Here is an 18,323-nt window from a genome sequence, read left to right on the forward strand (position 1 = left end):
GGTGTGACAGCACATGACAAAGTCCTGGAGCAGCAGCTCTCTGGGCTGGTTGATTCAGCAGACTTCATCGCAGATGGGGCAACTGTGCTTTTTGTGGTCACTGACCAAGGTCGTGGAGGGTGGGCAGACATGGCCAGGCCAGGTCCAGGCAGACGAGGGCAGTGGGCCACCCTTGGGAGGTGGGACTGAGGGAACGTGGGGGCTGGGAACAGGGAGGGTCAAGGCTCAGCTGACCTAGTGGATGGGGACAGGGAGAGGGGCTGGTACCTCTGTGTACCCAGTCTGGTACCTCTGTGTCCAGGAGCCTGTGTTGGGGTTGTGGATTGTTTGGGCCTGGAATTCAGGAGAGGGATCTGCCTGGGACTGGAGCGCCCCCCAGGTGTCCTGAATCTGGGACTTGCCCTGGGGACCATTGAGTTGTTGGCCATACCTCAGGGTTAGGTCACTAGTCTCCTCCAAGTCATTGTGTCTTTCCTTCATTTGCCTGATTAAGGCTATATAAATAGGAAACCTAGTTTGTTGTCATTGTAGGTGGACACTGACCGTGAAACCTTTTCAAAAGAGAAGCAGGCAAGGATTTGGAATTCTGTCCAAGGCCCAGAGCCTGGTGGCTCTGCCCGGTCAGAGGGGTCCAGGGCCCAGTCGCTGCAGCCTAGCCTCTCCCCAGATGTCAGAACTGAGAGATGCTATTGGTGCAGGTGGCCCTGGCCATCCTGTGTGTCCTTTCTGTTCTGGGGTATTGCTGACAGGCGCCCAGCTTGTCAGGTGTGGCTGTGGGGGCGGCCAGGCTGGTTGAGGTCGCCTGGGGTGGATACCCTGGGCAGCCAAAGGAGTTGAGGCTGAAGGGAACTCGTCCCCACACTCACTGCAGAACTATAGCCAGACCAGGAAAGAACTGGATGGGTCAGGGGGGACGACCAGGTATTCAGGCCCCTGCAGGGCATGCAGATTTGCGCCTGTGTTTAATCTCCATGCAGGGTCAGATATGAGGCAGCCCCAAAGCACAGAAATGCTGGTTGGACCCACGTGGTTGGCAGACCTCCCCTCACCCCCAAATCTAACAGCCACCTCATGTGGCCACTCCTGGCCCTTCCCTGTCACGCCTGTGGGCCAGGCACACCCCAGCCACTTTGGGAAACAATTCTTAACCAACTGCATGGCTATAAAGAAGCTGGAGGCCTGGTGTGGTGGCTCACGCCTATAATCCCAGCACTTTGGGAGGCCGAGGCAGGTGGATCACCTGATGTCAGGATTTTGAGAACAGCCTGGCCAACATGGCGAAACCCCGTCTCTACTAAAAATATAAAAATGTATTGGGCATGGTGGCGTGCGCCTATAGTCCCAGCTACTTGGGAGGCTGAGGCAGGAAAATCGCTTGAACCCAGGAGGCAGAGGCAGCCGAGATCGTGCCATAGCACTCCAGCCTGAGTGACAGAGCAAGACCCATCTCAAAAAATAAAAAATGAGGCCGGGCGTGGTGGTTCACACATGTAATCCCAGCGCTTTGGGAGGCCGAGGCAGGTGGATCACCTGAGGTCGAGAGTTCAAGACCAGCCTCACCAATGTGGAAAAACCCCATCTGTACTAAAAATACAAAATTAGCCAGGTGTGGTGGCACATGCCTGTAATCCCAGCTACTCAGGAGGCTGAGGCAGGAGAATGGCTTGAACCCGGGAGGTGGCGGTTGCAGTGAGCCAAGATCGCACTACAACACTCCAGCCTGGGCAACAAGAGCAAGACTCCGTCTTGAAAAACAGACAAACAAATAAAAATGAAAAGCTGGAAACGCCCATCCCTTGGAGTAGTCATTCTCCCATTTCTGAGATACATCCTGGAAATCATGTCAATAGAGCATCAGCTATAGTAAAGTCAGTAGGCTGGGCGTGGTGGCTCACGCCTGTAATCCCAGCACTTTGGGAGGCTGAGGCAGGCAGATCATGAGGTCAGGAGATCAAGACCATCCTGGCTAACATATGGTGAAACCCCGTCTCTACTAAAAAATACAAAAAAAAAAAAAAAGCCATGCGTGGGTGGTGGGCACCTGTAGTCCCAGCTAGTCGGGAGGTTGAGGCAGGAGAATGGTCTGAATCCGGGAGGCAGAGCTTGCAGTGAGCCGAGATCACGCCACTGCACACCAGCCTGGGCAACAGCGAGACTCCATCTCAAAAAAAAAAAAAGGAAAGAAAAGTCAGTGACACAGTGTCCAGCCTCTGTGGGCTAAATCATCAGCGCATCTCCCCAGTGGAGTATGCCGCCTTCAGAAGGCACCCATGTGAGCTGGCAGCCCAGCGTGAGGAAACTGAGGCAAGGCTAGTCAGTGAACATGCTTCCACCGTTCTAACAGGAAAGGCTTATGTCATCAGCTTCAGGCAGAAATTTTTTTAAAAACTGGGATATGTAAAATAGGATCACAGCTCTATTAAGGTAAATCTTCGTTGAAACTGACAGGAAACACCTTAACAGTGGTTATCACTGGGCGCGGTGGCTCACGCCTGTAATCCCAGCACTTTGGGAGGCCGAGGCAGGTGAATCACGAGGTCAGGAGATTGAGACCATCCTGGCTAACACGGTGAAATCCCGTCTCTACTAAAAATATAAAAAATTAGCCAGACATGGTGGCAGGCGCCTGTAGTCCCAGCTACTTGGGAGGCTGAGGCAGGAGAATGGCGTGAACCCAGGAGGCAGAGCTTGCAGTGAGCCGAGATCACGCCACTGCACTCCAGCCTGGGCGACAGAGCGACACTCTGTCTCAAAAAAGAAAAAAAAAAAAGACAGTCCTGTGGACTGGGGATGTGTACAGTCTGAGAGGCGCCAGTAGGTGTGGAACCCAGCTGTGAACTAGCGCCACCTGCTCTGTTCCTCGGGCTGGGTAGGGACTGAGAAGACCTGTGCTCCTGGCCTTACTGGAAGCCACATTGCCCTGAGGCTGCCTGCCCCCATAGGAAGTGGAAATCAGCTACTTGTTCTGTTCTGATGTTCAGTGTCTCAAAGATGCATTTGAGAAGCCACTGGGATCAAGACAAGTCCCTCTGCCCTGTCTCATGTCTGGTGTCTCCCCACAATCTGAGATTTCTTGGTGTGAATGTCTCGCCTTTCCTAGGCCCTGGGGAAGGGTGTGCGGGTCCCTGCCCTTTCCCTTTGTAGCAGGGTAAACAATGACAGTGTGATGGGTGCCTGATAAATACAGGGTGAGGATTGGAGTGACCCACAGTTCAAAGGAAGGGCATCAGGCCACCAGAACCAGCAGCCACTGCCAGGAGGCCTGGCAGGGCAGGAGGTTGTGGTGGAGACCGTGATCATGACATGACCCTGGCCAACGTGGGCACACAAGGCCAGAACTGCTCCTGCCCAGAATCAGGGACAGAGCCTCGGGCCCAGCTGACAATGCACCCCCCAACTCTCCTTTGCAGCTTTCTGTACGAGCCCAACAGCCAAGGGTACAAGTACTACCGACAGAAGCTGGAGGAGTTCCGGAAAGCCAAGGCCAGCTCCACAGGCAACCTCACAGCACCCGAACCCGGCCTGAAGCGCAAGTCCCCGCCTGAAGCCCTGTCAGGGTCCTTACCCCCAGCCACCACCTGCCCCACCTCATCCACGCCTGTGCCCACCGTCATCCCTGCTCCAGCTGCCCCTGGGAAGCCAGCCTCCGCAGCTACCGTGAAGAGGAAGCGGAAGAGCCGGTGGGGGCCTGAAGAGGATAAAGTAGAGCTCCCACCTGCTGAGCTGGTGCAGAGGGACGTGGACGCCTCTCCCTCACCTCTGTCAGGTGGGCAGACCCCCTCCCCCTCCCTCTTTTGGAAGGCTCTGGTTTCTTCACTGAGCATAATGTCTTCAAGGTTCATCCACATTGTAGATTGTGTCAGAATTTCATTCCTTCTTTGGCCACATCTTCCACTGTGTGTACATACCACATTTGGCTTACCCACTCATCTGTGAATGAACTCTTAGGTTGTTCACACCGCTTGGCTATTGTGAATAATGCTGCTGTGAATCCATTTTCAATTCTCTTATTGGTATACCTAGGTGTGGAATTGCTGGGCCTATTGCATTTCTGCCTTTTTTTTTTTTTTTTTTTTTCTTTTTTTTTTTTTTTTGAGATGGAGTCTTGCTCTGTTGCCCAGGCTGGAGTGCAGTGGCACAATCTCGGCTCACTGCAAGCTCCACCTCTGGGGTTCACGCCATTCTCCTGCCTCAGCCTCCCGAGTAGCTGGGACTACAGGTGCCTGCTACCATGCCCACCTAATTTTTGTATTTTTTAGTAGAGACAGGGTTTCACCATGTTAGCCAGGATGGTCTCGATCTCCTGACCTTGTGATCCGCCTGCCTCGGCCTCCCAAAGTGCTGGGATTACAGGTGTGAGCCACTCCTCCCGGCCCACCTTCCAGGTTCAAGCGATTCTCCTACTTCAGCCCCTGGAGTAGCTGGGACTACAGGCGCACACCATTATGCTCAGCTAATTTTTGTATCTTTTCTTTAGTAGAGGCAGGATTTCACCATGTCGACCAGGCTGGTCTTGAACTCCTGGCCTGAAGTGAGCCACCAGGCCCGGCTTTGCCAAGTTATTATAGAAACAAGATCTCAGTATGTTACCCAGGCTGGTCTTGAACTCCTGGACTCAAGCCATCTTCCTGCCTCAGCCTCTCAGAGTCCTGAGTTTCCAGGCGTGAGCCACTGCACCCAGCCTCCTTTGCCCATTTTAAAGTTGGGTTGTTTGTGTCATTGAGTTGTACGAGTTCTTTTATAGATTCTGGATATTAACCCCCTCATTGGCTATGTGATTTACAAATACTTTCCCTCATTTTATGGGTTGTCTTTTCACTTTAGTAATTAGTGTCTTTTGATGCATACAATTTTAACATTTTCTTTCTTTTTTTTAATGTGGCCAGAAAGATCATTGTGTGTTTTTTTTTTTTTTTTTTTGAACTGAAGGCAGACCTTCCAGGGGGCAGCAGTGCCAGGGAGGGGGCAAGTGGTTGTGTAGTCTCCCAGTGCCTGCTGTAATCCAGCCCTCCTTAGAAATGGAATTTTAATGAAGTCAAATTTATCTATTTTTTCTTCTGTAGTTTATGCTTTTGGTATCATTTTTAAGGAACCATTGCCAAATCCATGCATGAAAATTTGCCCCTGTGTTTCCTACTGAGAGTTTCGTACCTTTAGCTCTTAAATTTAGGTCTTTAGCCTATTGGGGTTTTTTTTGTTTTTTTCTTGTTTGTTTTGGTTTTTTTGAGACAGGGTCTCACTTTGTCACCCAGGCTGGAGTTTAATGGCTACTCACTGCAGCCTCGACCTCCCCAAGCTCAACTGATCTTCCTATCTCAGCCTCCCAAGTAGGTGGGACTATAAATGCATACCAGCACACCTGGCTAATTTTTGTAGTTTTTGTAGAGATGGAATTTCACCATGTTGCCCAGGCTGGTCTTGAACTTGTGAGTTCAAGCAGTCCTCCTGCCTTGGCCTCCCAAAGTGTTGGAATTATAGGCATGAGCCACTGCACCCAGGGTCTTTGGTCCATTTTGAGTTAATTTTTCCAGTTTTATTCTTTTCTTTTGAGACAGGGTCTCTGTCACACAGGCTGGAGTGCAGTGGCATGATCACAGCTTACTGCAGCCTTCACCTCCCGGGCTCAATTGATTCTCCTGCCACAGTCTCCCAAGTAGCTGGGACTACAGACGTGCTCTTCCATGCTTGGCTAATTTTTGCGTTTTTTGTGTCGATACAGGGTTCCACTAAGTTGCCCAGGCTGGTCTCAAACTCCTTGCCTCAAACAATCTTGCCACCTTGGCCTCCCAAAGTGCTGGGATTACAGGCATGAGCTACTGCACGCGGTCTGTTTGGATTCTTTAGGGTTTTCTATATTTAAGTTTGTGTTATCTGCAAACAGAAATAGTCTTACAGGTTCTTTTCCAACTTGGATACTTCTTATTTCTTTTTCTGTCTAATTTCTCTGGCTAGGACTTCTAGTACTGTATTGAATGGAAATGGTCGAAGTGTGCATCCTTGTCTTGTTCCTGATCTTAGGGGGAAAGCTTTCAGCCTTTTACCAGTCTGAAATGTATGATGTGTGGGTGTATGATGTCAGCTGTGTGTTTTTTATATATGGACTTTATTGTGTTGAGGAACTTCACTTCTTTTTGGTCTTTTTTTTTTTTTTTTTTTGGAAACAGAGTCTTTCTGTGATGCCCAGGCTGGAGTGATGTGATCTCAGCTCACTGCAACCTCTGCCTCCTGTGTTCAAGCAATTCTCCTGCCTCAGCCTCCCTAGTACCTGGGACTACAGGCGCCCGCCACCACGACTAGCCAATTTTTGTGTTTTTGGTACAGACAGGGTTTCACTATATTGGCCAGGCTGATCTCGAACTCCTGACCTCAGGTGATCTGCCTACCTTGGCCTCCCAAAATGCTGGGATTATGGTGTGAGCCACCAGACCTGGCTGGAAGTTCACTTCTGTTCCTAGTTTATTGAGTGTTTTTATCATGAAAATGTTTTAGTTTTTATCAGATGCTTTTTCTACGTCAATTAAAATAGGCCGGTCACGGTGGCTTACGCCTGTGATCCCAGCACTTTGGGAGACTGAGGTGGGCAGATCACTTGAGACCAGGAGTTCAAGACCAGCCTGGCCAACACGGTGAAACCCCATCTCTCCCAAAAGAAAAAAAAAAAAAATTAGCCGGGTGTGGTGGCACACGCCTGTAATCCCAGTTACTTGGGAGGCTGAGGCAGGAGAATCTCTTGAACCTGGGAGGCAGAGGTTGCAGTGAGCCAAGATTGTGCAACTGCACTCCAGCCTGGGTGACAGAGTGAGACTGAATCTCCAAAAAAAAGTGAATACATAAAATCATCATATGATTACTTTCCTTCATTCTATTAATTTGGCATATTACATGAATTGATTTTCAAATGTTGAGCCATCCTTGCATTATGGGGATAAATCCCACTTGGTCATGGTGTATAATCTTTTCATATGCTGCTGAATTTGGTTTCCTAGTATTTTATTGAGGATTTCTGCATCTATTTTCATAGGAATATTCAATTGTATTTTTTCTTTCTTTTTTGAGATGGAATTTTGCTCTTGGTTGCCCAGGCTGGAGTGCAGTAGCGAGATCTCAGCTCACTGCAGCCTCCACCTCCTGGGTTCAAGCGATTCTCCTGTCTCAGCCTCCTGAGTAGCTGGGATTACAGGCGCCCACCACCACACCTGGCTAATTTTTGTAGTTTTTGTAGAGACAGGGTTTCACCATGCTGACCAGGCTGGTCTCAAACTCCACGCTGGCCTCCCAAAGTGCTGGGATTACAGGCGTGAGCCACCACGCCCGGTCTATTTTTCTTTCTTTGTAGTATCTTTGTCTGCCTCGGGTATCAGGCTAATCCTAGCCCCATAGAGTAAGTTTGGAAATGTTCTCTCTTTTGTTTTTTTGGAAGAGTTTGAGGAGAATTGGTATTATTTCTTTTTTTTTTTTTTTTTTGAAACAGAAGTCTTACTCTGTCACCCTGGCTGGAGTGCAGTGGTGCAATGTCAGCTCCCTGCAACCTCCACCTCCCAGGTTCAATCAGTTCTCCTGCCTCAGCCTCCCGAGTAGCTGGGATTACAGGCACCTGCCAATATGCCAGGCTAATTTTTGTATTATTAGTAAAGATAGGGTTTTGCCATGTTGGTCAGGCTGGTCTTGAACGCTTGACCTCAAGTGATCCGCCCACCTCAGCCTCCCAAAGTGCTGGGATTACAGGCATGAACCACTGCACCCAGCCTATTTCTTCTTTTAAATGTTTGCTTTACTAGTGAAGCTATCTGATTCTTGGCCTTTTTTTGTTGGAAGGTTTTTTCAAATCCTGATTTGATCTCCTTACTTGTCTATTCAGATTTTCTATTTCTTCTTGTGTTTGATGGTTTGTGTTTCTAGAAATTTGTTCACTTCATCTAAGTTATCTAATTTGTTGGGGCACAATTTATTGTATTTTCTTATGGTCCTTTTAACTTATGTCTTATTTTTAGTCATTAGTTACAGCCCCTCCTTCATTTCTGGTTTTAGTAATTGAGTCTTCTCTCATTTTTTTCGTAGTTTAACTAAAAGGTTTGTCACTTTTGTTGATCTTCTTTTTTTTTTTTTTTTTTGAGACGGAGTCCTGCTTTGTCGCCCAGGCTGGAGTGCAGTGGTGGTGCGATCTCGGCTTACTGCAAGCTCCGCCTCCCAGGTTCACGCCATTCTCCTGCCTCAGCCTCCTGAGTAGCTGGGACTACAGGCACCTGCCACTGCACCCGGCTATTTTTTTGTATTTTTAGTAGAGACAGGGTTATCACTGTGTTAGGATGGTCTTGATCTCCTGACCTCATGATCCGCCAGTCTCAGCCTCCCAAAGTGCTGGGATTACAGGCGTGAGCCACCACGCCCGGCCCTTGTTGATCTTTTCAAAGAACCAACTTTTGGTTTCATCGATTTTTTTCCATTGTATTTTTAGTCCTCATTTTCTTATCTCCACTCTAAACTTTACTATTTTCTTCTTTCTGTTAGCTTTGGATTTAGTTTGATCTTCTTTTTCTAACTCACTAAGCTGTACACTTAGGTTATTGGTTTTAGATCTTCTTGGCTCACTGCAACCTCCACGTCGTGGGTTCAAGTGATTCTCCTGCCCCAGCCTCCCGAGTAGCTGGGATTACAGGTGGGCGCCCCCACGCCCGACTAATTTTTATATTTTTAGTAGAGACAGGGTTTCACCATGTTGGTCAGGGTAGTCTTGAGCTCTTCACCTTGTGATCTGCCCGCCTCAGCCTCCTAAAGTGCTGGGATTACAGGCATGAGCCACCAGGCCCGGCCTTTTTCTTTCTTTAAAAAAAAAAAAATAAATGATTGTTATATATATTAACTGATAGATTAACTTTGTCCGTAACCTATAATAAACTTCTCTTCAAATGCTACTTTCATAAATACAGTTTCCTTAAAAATAAAAATAACAAAACTATGTATAGCAAAGAGTTTTTTTGTTTTTTGTTTTTTGCCTTTGAGACAGAGTCTTGCTATTTTGTCCAGGCTGGAGTGCAGTGGCACAATCTGGGCTTACTACAACCTCTGCCTACCAGGTTCAAGCGATTTTCCTGCCTCACCCTCCAGGTAGCTAGGATTGTAGGTGTCCACCACCACGCCCGGCTAATTTTTATATTTTTAGTGGAGATGGGGTTTCGCCATGTTGGCCAGGCTGGTCTTGCACTCCTGACCTCAAATGATCCTCTTTCGTCTGCCTCCCAAAGTGCTGGGATTACAGGTATGAGCCACCGTGCTCGACTTAGCAAGAATGTACATTGATTATCTAAACATTAAAAATAATAACGCAAGCACATCCAGTTCTCCTTGTATAGATTTATGTACCATAACCAGTTTCTGCTCCTTCCCTCTCTCCTTGCCCACAAGAACTTTTAGCCCTTCTCCATCACTTAGGAGTCATAGGAAACTGAAGGGTAATTTCCTAGGGGCCTCCAACAAATCTCAGTGCGCTACCATCTCTTCCATTCTTCTCGTGTGATGGCAGGTCACATCTGCCAGTCTACCACCTTCTTAAAATTCTAGAAGAGAAGCAGAGCAGAAGTTCATGCTACTCTTAGATCTCCAGATATAAAGTTCCTATCACCCACACCCACCGAGAGCAGGGGTTGGGGGTCGAGTACATGGCCCTTATATTTTTCCTAACTCCTCTCAGTTCCTTGTATTCTTCTTGACTTGAAGGATTTTTTCATATGAAGAGTCGAATAGGGTGAGGTATGGAGGAAGGGGCGTGAGCTTCCATGCCCTCCCTGGGCAAGCCCGCTCCAGGAACCTCCATGAGTTCAGCTGTCTAGAACCTCCTTTTTTTTTTTTTTTTTGAGGCAGAGTCTCCCTCTGTCTCCCAGGCTGGAGTTCTGTGGCACTATTTCGGCTCATTGCAACCTCCACCTCCCGGGTTCAAGCGATTCTCCTGCCTCAGTCTCCCGAGTAGCTGGGACTACAGGCGCCCACTACCACGTCCAGCTAATTTTTGTAGTTTTAGTGGAAAACGAGGTTTCAGCAAGTTGGTCAGGCTGTTCTTGAACTCCTGACCTCAGATGATCCGCCTGCCTCAGCCTCCCAAAGTGCTAGGATTATAGGCATGAGCCACCATACCCAGCCCACGCCCAGATAATTTTTGTATTTTTAGTGGAGACGGGATTTCACAATGCTAGCTAGGCTGGTCTCAAATTCCTGACCTCAAGTAATCTTCCCGCCTCGGCCTCCCAAAGTGCTGGGATTACAGGTGTGAGCCACCACACCCAGCCCTGTATGACAACATTTTGGTCAGTACTGGACTGCATTTATGACAGTGGTCATTTTAAAAATTGTTATAATCATAAGATTATAGTACAGTATTTTTACTGTACCTTTTTTACATTTAGATACATAAATACTTACTGTGTTACTTTACAGGTTTGTAGCTTGGGAGCAACGGGCTATACAATTGTCCCTTGAACAAGCTGGGGGTTGGGACCCCAAGCCCTGTGCGGTTGAAAATCTGAATATAGGCCGGGTACGGTGGCTCATGCCTGTAATCCCAGCACTTTGGGAGGCCGAGGCAGGTGGATCAAAAGGTCAGGAGTCCAGTACCAGCCTTACCAACATGGTGAAACCCTGTCTTTACTAAAAATACAAAAATTAGGCTGGGCGCGGTGGCTCACGCCTGTAATCCCAGCACTTTGGGAGGCTGAAGCGGGCAGATCATGAGGTCAGGAGGTGGAGACCATCCTGGCTAACACGGTGGAACTCCATCACTACTAAAAATACAAAAAGAAATTAGCCGGGCTTGGTGGTGGGCGCCTGTAGTCCCAGCTACTCAGGAGGCTGAGGCAGGAGAGTGGTATGAACCCGGGAGGCGGAGCTTGCAGTGAGCCGAGATCGCACCACTGTACTCCAGCCTGGGTGACAGAGCAAGACTCTGTCTCAAAAAAAAAAAAAAAAAAAACCAAAACAAAACAAAACAAAATAGCCGGGCTTGGTGGCACACGCCTGTAATCCCAGCTACTCAGGAGGCTGAGGCAGGAGAATTGCTTGAACCCGGGAGGTGGAGGTTGCAGTGAGCCGAGATCGCACCTTTGCACTCCAGCCTGGGTAACAGAGCGAGACACCATCTCAAAAAAAAAAAAAAAAAAAAGAAAAAAAAAAGAAAATCTGAATATAAACTTGTTAATTTTGAGGCAGAGTCTCACTCTGTTTCCCAGGCTGGAGTGCAGTGATATAATCACAGCTCACTGTAGCCTCAACCTCTTGAGCTCAAGCTTATTCTTTCACCTTAGCCTCCCAAGTAGCTGAGACTATAGCCCCGTACCAGCATGCCTGGCTAATTCTTTAATTTTTTATAGAGACAGGGTTTCACCACATTGCCCAGGTTTGTTTCAAAACTCCTGAGCTCAAGTGATCTGCCTACCTCAGCCTCTGCATGTAACTTTTGTCTCCTCAAAAACTTAACTACTAGTAGCCTACTGTTGACCAGAAGCCTTGTTGGTAACATAAACAGTTGATTAACATGCTTTTTATATGTTATATGTATTATGTACTGTATTCTTATAATAAAGTAAGCTAGAAGAAAGAAAATATTACTAAGAAAATCATAGGAAAAATTAGCCAGGCTGGGTGGTATGCACCTATAGCTCTAGATACTCAGGAGGTTGAGGCAGGAGGAGCACTTGAGTCCAGGAATTTAAATCTGCATTGAGTTATGATAGTGCCATTGCACTCCAGCCTGGATGACAGAGGGTCCAAACAGAGCATCCAGACAGACCCTGCCTCTTTATTTATTTGTTTATTTATTTTTGAGACAGAGTTTCACTCTATTGTCCAGGCTGTAGTGCAATGGCGTGATCTCGGCTCACTGTAACCTCTGCTTCCCGAAACCCTGACTCTTTTAAAAAAAGAAAAGAAGGAAGGAAGAGAAAATATATTGACTATTTATGAAGTGGACATGGATAACCACAAAAGTCATCTTCGTCAATGTCACGTTGAACAGCTAAGGAGGAGGAAGAGTAGGGGTTGGTCTTGCTGCCTCAGAGGTGGAAGAGGTAGAAGGAGAGACAGGCAGTCTGTGTGACTTTATGGGAATATCTCATGATTTCTGCCTGACTTTCTTTTTCATTTCCCTAAAAATGTTTATATACAGTATTGTTCCTCCTTCTACCATTTACACTAAGTTTCAGTGCCCATGTCTTGGGTCTGTGTCATAAAAGAAGTGAAAAACAGTCTCGAATAATGAGAATCCTCCTACCAGATTGTCATTCTGGTACTGCTGCTGCTTCTCTGGCTTCTTCCTCATCATCTGGCACTCGTTCAGAAGCATTCCTTTCCATCAGCTGTCTTCTGTTAATTTCTTCAGTGTAGTATATGTTAGCTTTTCTATTTTTAATTAATTAATTATTTTTTGATTTGGAGTCTTGCTCTGTTGCCCAGGCTGGAGTGCAGTGGTGCGATCTCAGCTCACTGCAGCCTCTGCCCCTCTGTTTCAAACGATTCTCATGCCTCAGCCTCCTGAGTAGCTGGGATTACAGGCGTGCACCACCATTCCTGGTTAAGTTGTTGTGTCTTTTGTAAAGATGGGGTTTCACCATGTTGCCCAGGCTGATCTCGAACTCCTGACTTCAAGTGATCCGCCCACCTCAGCTCCCAACGTGCTGGGATTACAGGTGTGAGCCACCGCGCCTCGCCTGTGTTTTGAGACCGGTATCACTCTGTCGCCCTGGCTGGAGTGAAGTGGGACGATCTCGGCTCACTGCAGCCTCTGTGCTCCCAGCTCAGTCTCCCAAGCAGCTTGGATTACAAGTGTGTGCCATCATACTGGGCTAATTTTTGTATTTAGTAGAAACAGGGTTTCACCGTGTTGCCCAGGCTGGTCTCTTACTCCTGACCTCAAATGATCCACCTGCCTCAGCCTTCCAAAGTGCTGGGATTACAGGTGTGAGCCACTTCGCCCGGCCTATTTTTGTTTTTTTTGTTTTTGGCTTTTTTTTTTTTTTGGAGATGGAGTCTTGCACTGTCGCCCAGGCATGTGCCACCACAGCCAGCTAGTTTTGTATTTTTAGTGGACATGCGGTTTCGCCATGTTAGCCAGGCTGCTCTCGAACTCCTGACCTCAGGTGATCCCCCTGCCTTGGGCTTCCGAAGTGCTGGGATTATAGGTGTGACCCACCGTGTCCGGCCAGACCTACTTTTTAAAATTTTTTATTTTTAATTTTTTATAGAGACAGTCTTGCTATGTTGTCCAGGCTGGACTCAAACTCCTGGGTTCAAGTGATCTCCCCACCTCAGCCTCCCAAGCATTTGGGACCACAGACATGAGCCACCCACTTCCAGATTGTTAGTTCTTAAATTTCTCCAAGATCTATCTCTTGAAATCCCTCACCCTCTACCCTTTTTTGCTGTCTCTACAATCTCTTTCATGATTTCCTTCATGGGCTCTATTATAAATCCCATGAAGTCGTGCACATCTGAAGACAGTTTTCTCCAGCAGGAATTTATTGTTTCAGGCTTGATGGCCTCTCCAGTGGTGTAACCCTTCCAGACTTTCATAATGTTCGCTCTGCTGAAGTTCTCTTCTGTAGCTTTGATAATCCTTTTCCATAGAGTACGTGTGTAATGAGCCTTGAGGGTTTTTACGACCCCCCAATCTAGAGGCTGAAGTAGAGACCTTGTTTGGAGGCAGTAGACCACTTTGATGCCTTCAGTGTTAAACTCATGAAGTTCTGGGTGGCCAGGGGCATTGTCCAATATCAAAATAACTTTAACAAGCAGTCACTAGTGGCCGGGCGCAGTGGCTCAAGCCTGTAATCCCAGCACTTTGGGAGGCCAAGACGGGCGGATCATGAGGTCAGGAGATCGAGACCATCCTGGCGAACACGGTGAAACCCCGTCTCTACTAAAAAATACAAAAAACGAGCCGGGCGAGGTGGCGGGCGCCTGTAGTCCCAGCTACTCGGGAGGCTGAGGCAGGAGAATGGCGTAAACCCGGGAGGCGGAGTTTGCAGTGAGCTGAGATCTGGCCACCGCACTCCAGCCTGGGCGACAGAGCGAGACTCCGTCTCAAAAAAAAAAAAACAAAAAACAAACAACAACAACAAAAAAATAAGCAGTCACTAGCAAGGTACTTCCTGATTTCAGGGGCAAACCAATCTAGAAAAATAATTTTTGTTGTCCAGGCCTTTTTACCTCCTGCCTTGGCCTCTCAAAGTGTTGGATTATAGGTGTGAGCCACCATGGCTGTCCTGCCCTGGCTTTCTTGTATAACCAGAAGACTGGCAGCTGGTGTTTGTCTTCTCCCTTCAAGGCTCAGGGGTTAGCAGCTTCATAGGTAAGGGCAGCCCTGATCATAAACCCAACTGCAATTGCACAAAACAGTAGCGTTATCCTGCCTTAAGTTCTGGTGCTTGGCCAGGTGTGGTGGTTCATGCCTGTAATCCCAGCACTTTGGGAGGCCGAGGCGGGCAGATCGCTTGAGGCCAGAATTGAGATCAGCCTGGGCAACATGAGAAAACCCCATCTCTACAGAAAAACACAAAAATTAGCTAGGTGTGTGGCAGTGTGCACTTGTAGTCGCAACTATTCAGAAGGCTGAGGTGAGAGGTTTGCTTGAGCCTGGAAGATTGAAGCTGCAGTGAGCCACGTTCACGCCATTGCACTCCAACCTGGACAACAAATTCCGATGTTTGCTCCTCTTCCTTACTAATAAATGTCTTTTTTGGCTCCCCCACTCCCCCACCCCAAATAGGGCACTTATGTCTGCATTAAAGAACGTGTTTGAGGCTGGGCACAGTGGCTCATGCCTGTGATCCTAGCACTTTGGGAGGCCAATGTAGGTAGATAACTTGAGGTCAGGAGTTCGAGACCAGCCTGGCCAACATGGTGAAACTTCATCTCTACTAAAAATACAAAAAATTAGCCGTGCATAGTGGCAGGCTCCTGTAATCCCAGATACTTGGGAGGCTGAGGCAGGAGAATCGCTTGAACCCAGGAGGCAGAGGTTGCAGTGAGCCAGGATCACTCCACTGCACTCCAGCCTGGGTGAGACTACATCTCAAAGAAAAACCTGTTTGAGCATATACATATCTTTCCTTCTCAATGATTTTCTTAATGGCATCTGGGAACTCATCTGCCACCTCTAGGTGGGCAGAAGCTGTTGCTCCTGTTATCTTGACATCTTTTTAAAGCCAAACCTCTTTCTAAACTTATCAAACCATCCTTTGCTGCCATTACATTCTCCAGCTTTCAATCCTTCGCCTTCCTTTTGTTCTGAATTGTCACATAGTGACTTTACTTTTTTCTTAAATCGTATGACACACCCTGTAGGTGTGTCATTCTGTAGGTGTGTCATTCTGATATCAGTCCTATACACATAAAAACTGCATTTTCAAAATGAGATAATAAGTTACTTCACAGAAAGTACAAAGTTGACATAGCTACAACAACAGCTTCACCAATTTCCTTTTCTGTTTTTTTGTTTTGTTTTGTTTTTTACAATGGTTGTTATGCTGGATTCATTTATCTTGAAATGGTGGGCAACTGCAGTTGTAGACCTCAATCTATGGCACATATCAAATAATTCAACTGTTTCTGGTAATGTTTTGAGTTTTCTCTGCTTCTTGGGAGCACTTCTGCCATCACTAGTGGCACTTTTTTGGAGATGGAGTCTTGCTCTGTCACCCAGGCTGGAGTGCAATGGCATCCTCTAGGCTCACTGCAACCTCCTCCCGGGTTCAAGCAATTCTCCCTCAGCCTCCCGAGAAGCTGGGACTACAGGTGCTTGACTAGTGGCACTTTTTATGGGACCCATGATGTTATTCAAGGTTTACTATATTGCACTAAACCCAAAAAATACTTGAGAACCCTGAGAGATGTCTCTACTGCAATATGCAGTTTACTAAAGGGACAAACAGCTCACGCAGAGATGATTAGCATCACGTGGTGTTTTAAGCAGATATTCTCAACACTTGAGCTCATTACAATAGCAACAGGAGATTACAAAATGATTACAGTAGTACAGTGTGCAGTACAGCTAATGTTATGCAGTTAAGATTTAATCTGCTGGGTGCGATGGCTTACGCCTGTAATCCCAGCACTTTGGGAGGCCGAGGTGGGCAGATGATAAGGTTGGAGTTCGAGACCAGCCTGGCCAATATGGTGAAACCCCACCTCTACTAAAAATACAAAAGTTGGCTGGGCACGGTGGCTCACGCCTGTAATCCCAGTACTTTGGGAGGCTGAGGCAGGCGGATCACGAGGTCAGGAGTTCGAGACCAGCCTGGCCAGTATTGTGAAAACCTGTCTCTACTAAAAATACAAAAATCAGCTGGGTGTGGTGGCGTGTGCCTATAGTCCCAGCTACTTGACAGGCTGAGGCAGGAGAATCTCTTGAACCCAGGAGGCGGAGGTTGCAGTGAGCCGAGATCGTACCACTGCACTCCAGCCTGGATGACAGAGTGAGACTCCATCTCAAAAAAAAAAAAAAAAAAAAAAAACTAGCTGGGCATGGTGGCAGGCGCCTGTAGTCCCAGCTACTTGGTGGGCTGAGGCAGGAGAATTACTTGAACCTGGGGGGTGGAGGTTGCAGTGAGCCGAGATTGTGCCACTACACTCCAGCCTGGGTGACAAAGCAAGACTCCGTCTCAGAAAAAAAAAAAAAAAATATTTAAACTGCTACTTTACGTTTGTTTACATTTCTCTGGACTGCAAAACACACTACATACAGTCTGTGTGCATAAGTTTTGATAAAGTTTAACTTTCTGCATTGTGTATATGTTTTATGGTACTAAGTGATAAAACAGACTAGCGTCTACATATATCTTATACATTCGTGATACACCTAACTTTTTCTTAATTTTTTTTCAGTATTTCTAGGCTATGTGGTTCATCTGACTTTTTTCGAATTGTTGCAAATCTCCAAAAATTTCTTCAATATATTCATTGAAAAAAATCAGCATATTAAGTGGACCTGTGTAGTTCAAACCCATATAATTCAAGGTCAACTGTAATATCTAGTGTAGGTGTGCAGTAGGCGGTAGCATCTAGGTTTGTGGAGGTACAATCTATGATGCTCACACATTGGCAACAGCGCCTAATGATGCATTTCCAGAATGGTCCCCTCCATGAAGTGATTCCTGACTGAATTTGTGTTTTTGGGTCTGAAGTGAGCTTTTTTTTTTTTTTAATACATAAATAGAGATGGTCTTGCTGTGTTGCCTAGGCTGGTCTCAAACTCCTGGGTTCAAGCCATCCTCCCACCTCAGTCTCCAAAAGTGCTGGGATTACAGGCATGAGTCACCACTCCCAGCCAGTACTTGGATTCTTTCTTGTCATAGAAAGTTCAGGCCAGATATGGTGGCTCACGCCTGTAATCCCAGGACTTTGAGAGGCCGAAGTGGGCGGATCACCTGAGGTCAGGAGTTCGAGACTAGCCTGACTAATATTGTGAAACTCCATCTCTACTAAAAATACAAAAATTAGCCGGGTGTGGTGCCACTGCCTGTAGTCCCAGCTACTCGGGAGGCTGAGGCAGGAGAACTGCTTGATCCTGGGAGGCGGAGGTTGCAGTGAACCAAGATCACGCCACTGCACTCTAGCCTGGGCAACAGAGCAAGACTCCATCTCGGGGGGAAAAAAAAAGTTCAAGAGATGGATAATGGTAAGCACAATAATTACCACAGTTTTGCACAATCACCTTTTCACCTCTCCCTTCTTAGCAGCAATTTCATAATTTCAGGGAGGGCCAGTGTATGGCCTGGTCTCTCATTTTCTTTCTTTTTTTTTTTTTTTTTTTTTGAGACAGAGTCTTGTCTGTCGCCCAGGCTGGAGTGCAGTGGCGCGATCTCGGCTCACTGCAAGCTCCGCCTCCCGGGTTCATGCCATTCTCCTGCCTCAGCCTCCTGAGTAGCTGGGACTACAGGCGCCCGCCACCGCACCCGGCTAATTTTTTGTGTTTTTAGTAGAGACGGGGTCTCACCGTGGTCTCTATCTCCTGACCTTGTGATCCACCCGCCTTGGCCTCCCAAAGTGCTCGGATTACAGGCGTGAGCCACCGCGCCCGGCCTGGTCTCTCATTTTCTTACCAAACCTACAAGGATTGGGGGGTAGTCTCTTGTTATTGCATTTTGCAGATGACAGTGACTGACAGCCACTATCTCATGTTGTATGGCGCCCCACTGTGCAGCTATGCAGCCTGCACTGTGAGCAGAAACACCCCCTCACTCCAGCTTCACCAGCGCTCGACACACAGGTGCATGGAGGAGTCTGACGTGCCCTGTTGTGTGGCACCATCACCTGTGTTTGCAAGATGAGGACAGGACCCC

General features: G+C 47.4%; 1 protein-coding gene across 1 annotated transcript in view; it reads left to right on the top strand.

The window, feature by feature from the left end:
• Positions 1-18,323, top strand: part of SUGP1 (SURP and G-patch domain containing 1) — a 42,074-nt gene that overhangs the window by 18,750 nt on the left and 5,001 nt on the right. The window contains exon 8 of the mRNA XM_007995891.3: positions 3,411-3,766. Within this exon, the coding sequence (XP_007994082.1) occupies positions 3,411-3,766 (356 nt within the window). The remainder of the gene's footprint in view (positions 1-3,410; positions 3,767-18,323) is intronic.

This window comes from Chlorocebus sabaeus, chromosome 6 (assembly GCF_047675955.1).
Source record: "Chlorocebus sabaeus isolate Y175 chromosome 6, mChlSab1.0.hap1, whole genome shotgun sequence".
In the NCBI taxonomy this organism is placed as follows: Eukaryota; Metazoa; Chordata; class Mammalia; order Primates; family Cercopithecidae; genus Chlorocebus; species Chlorocebus sabaeus.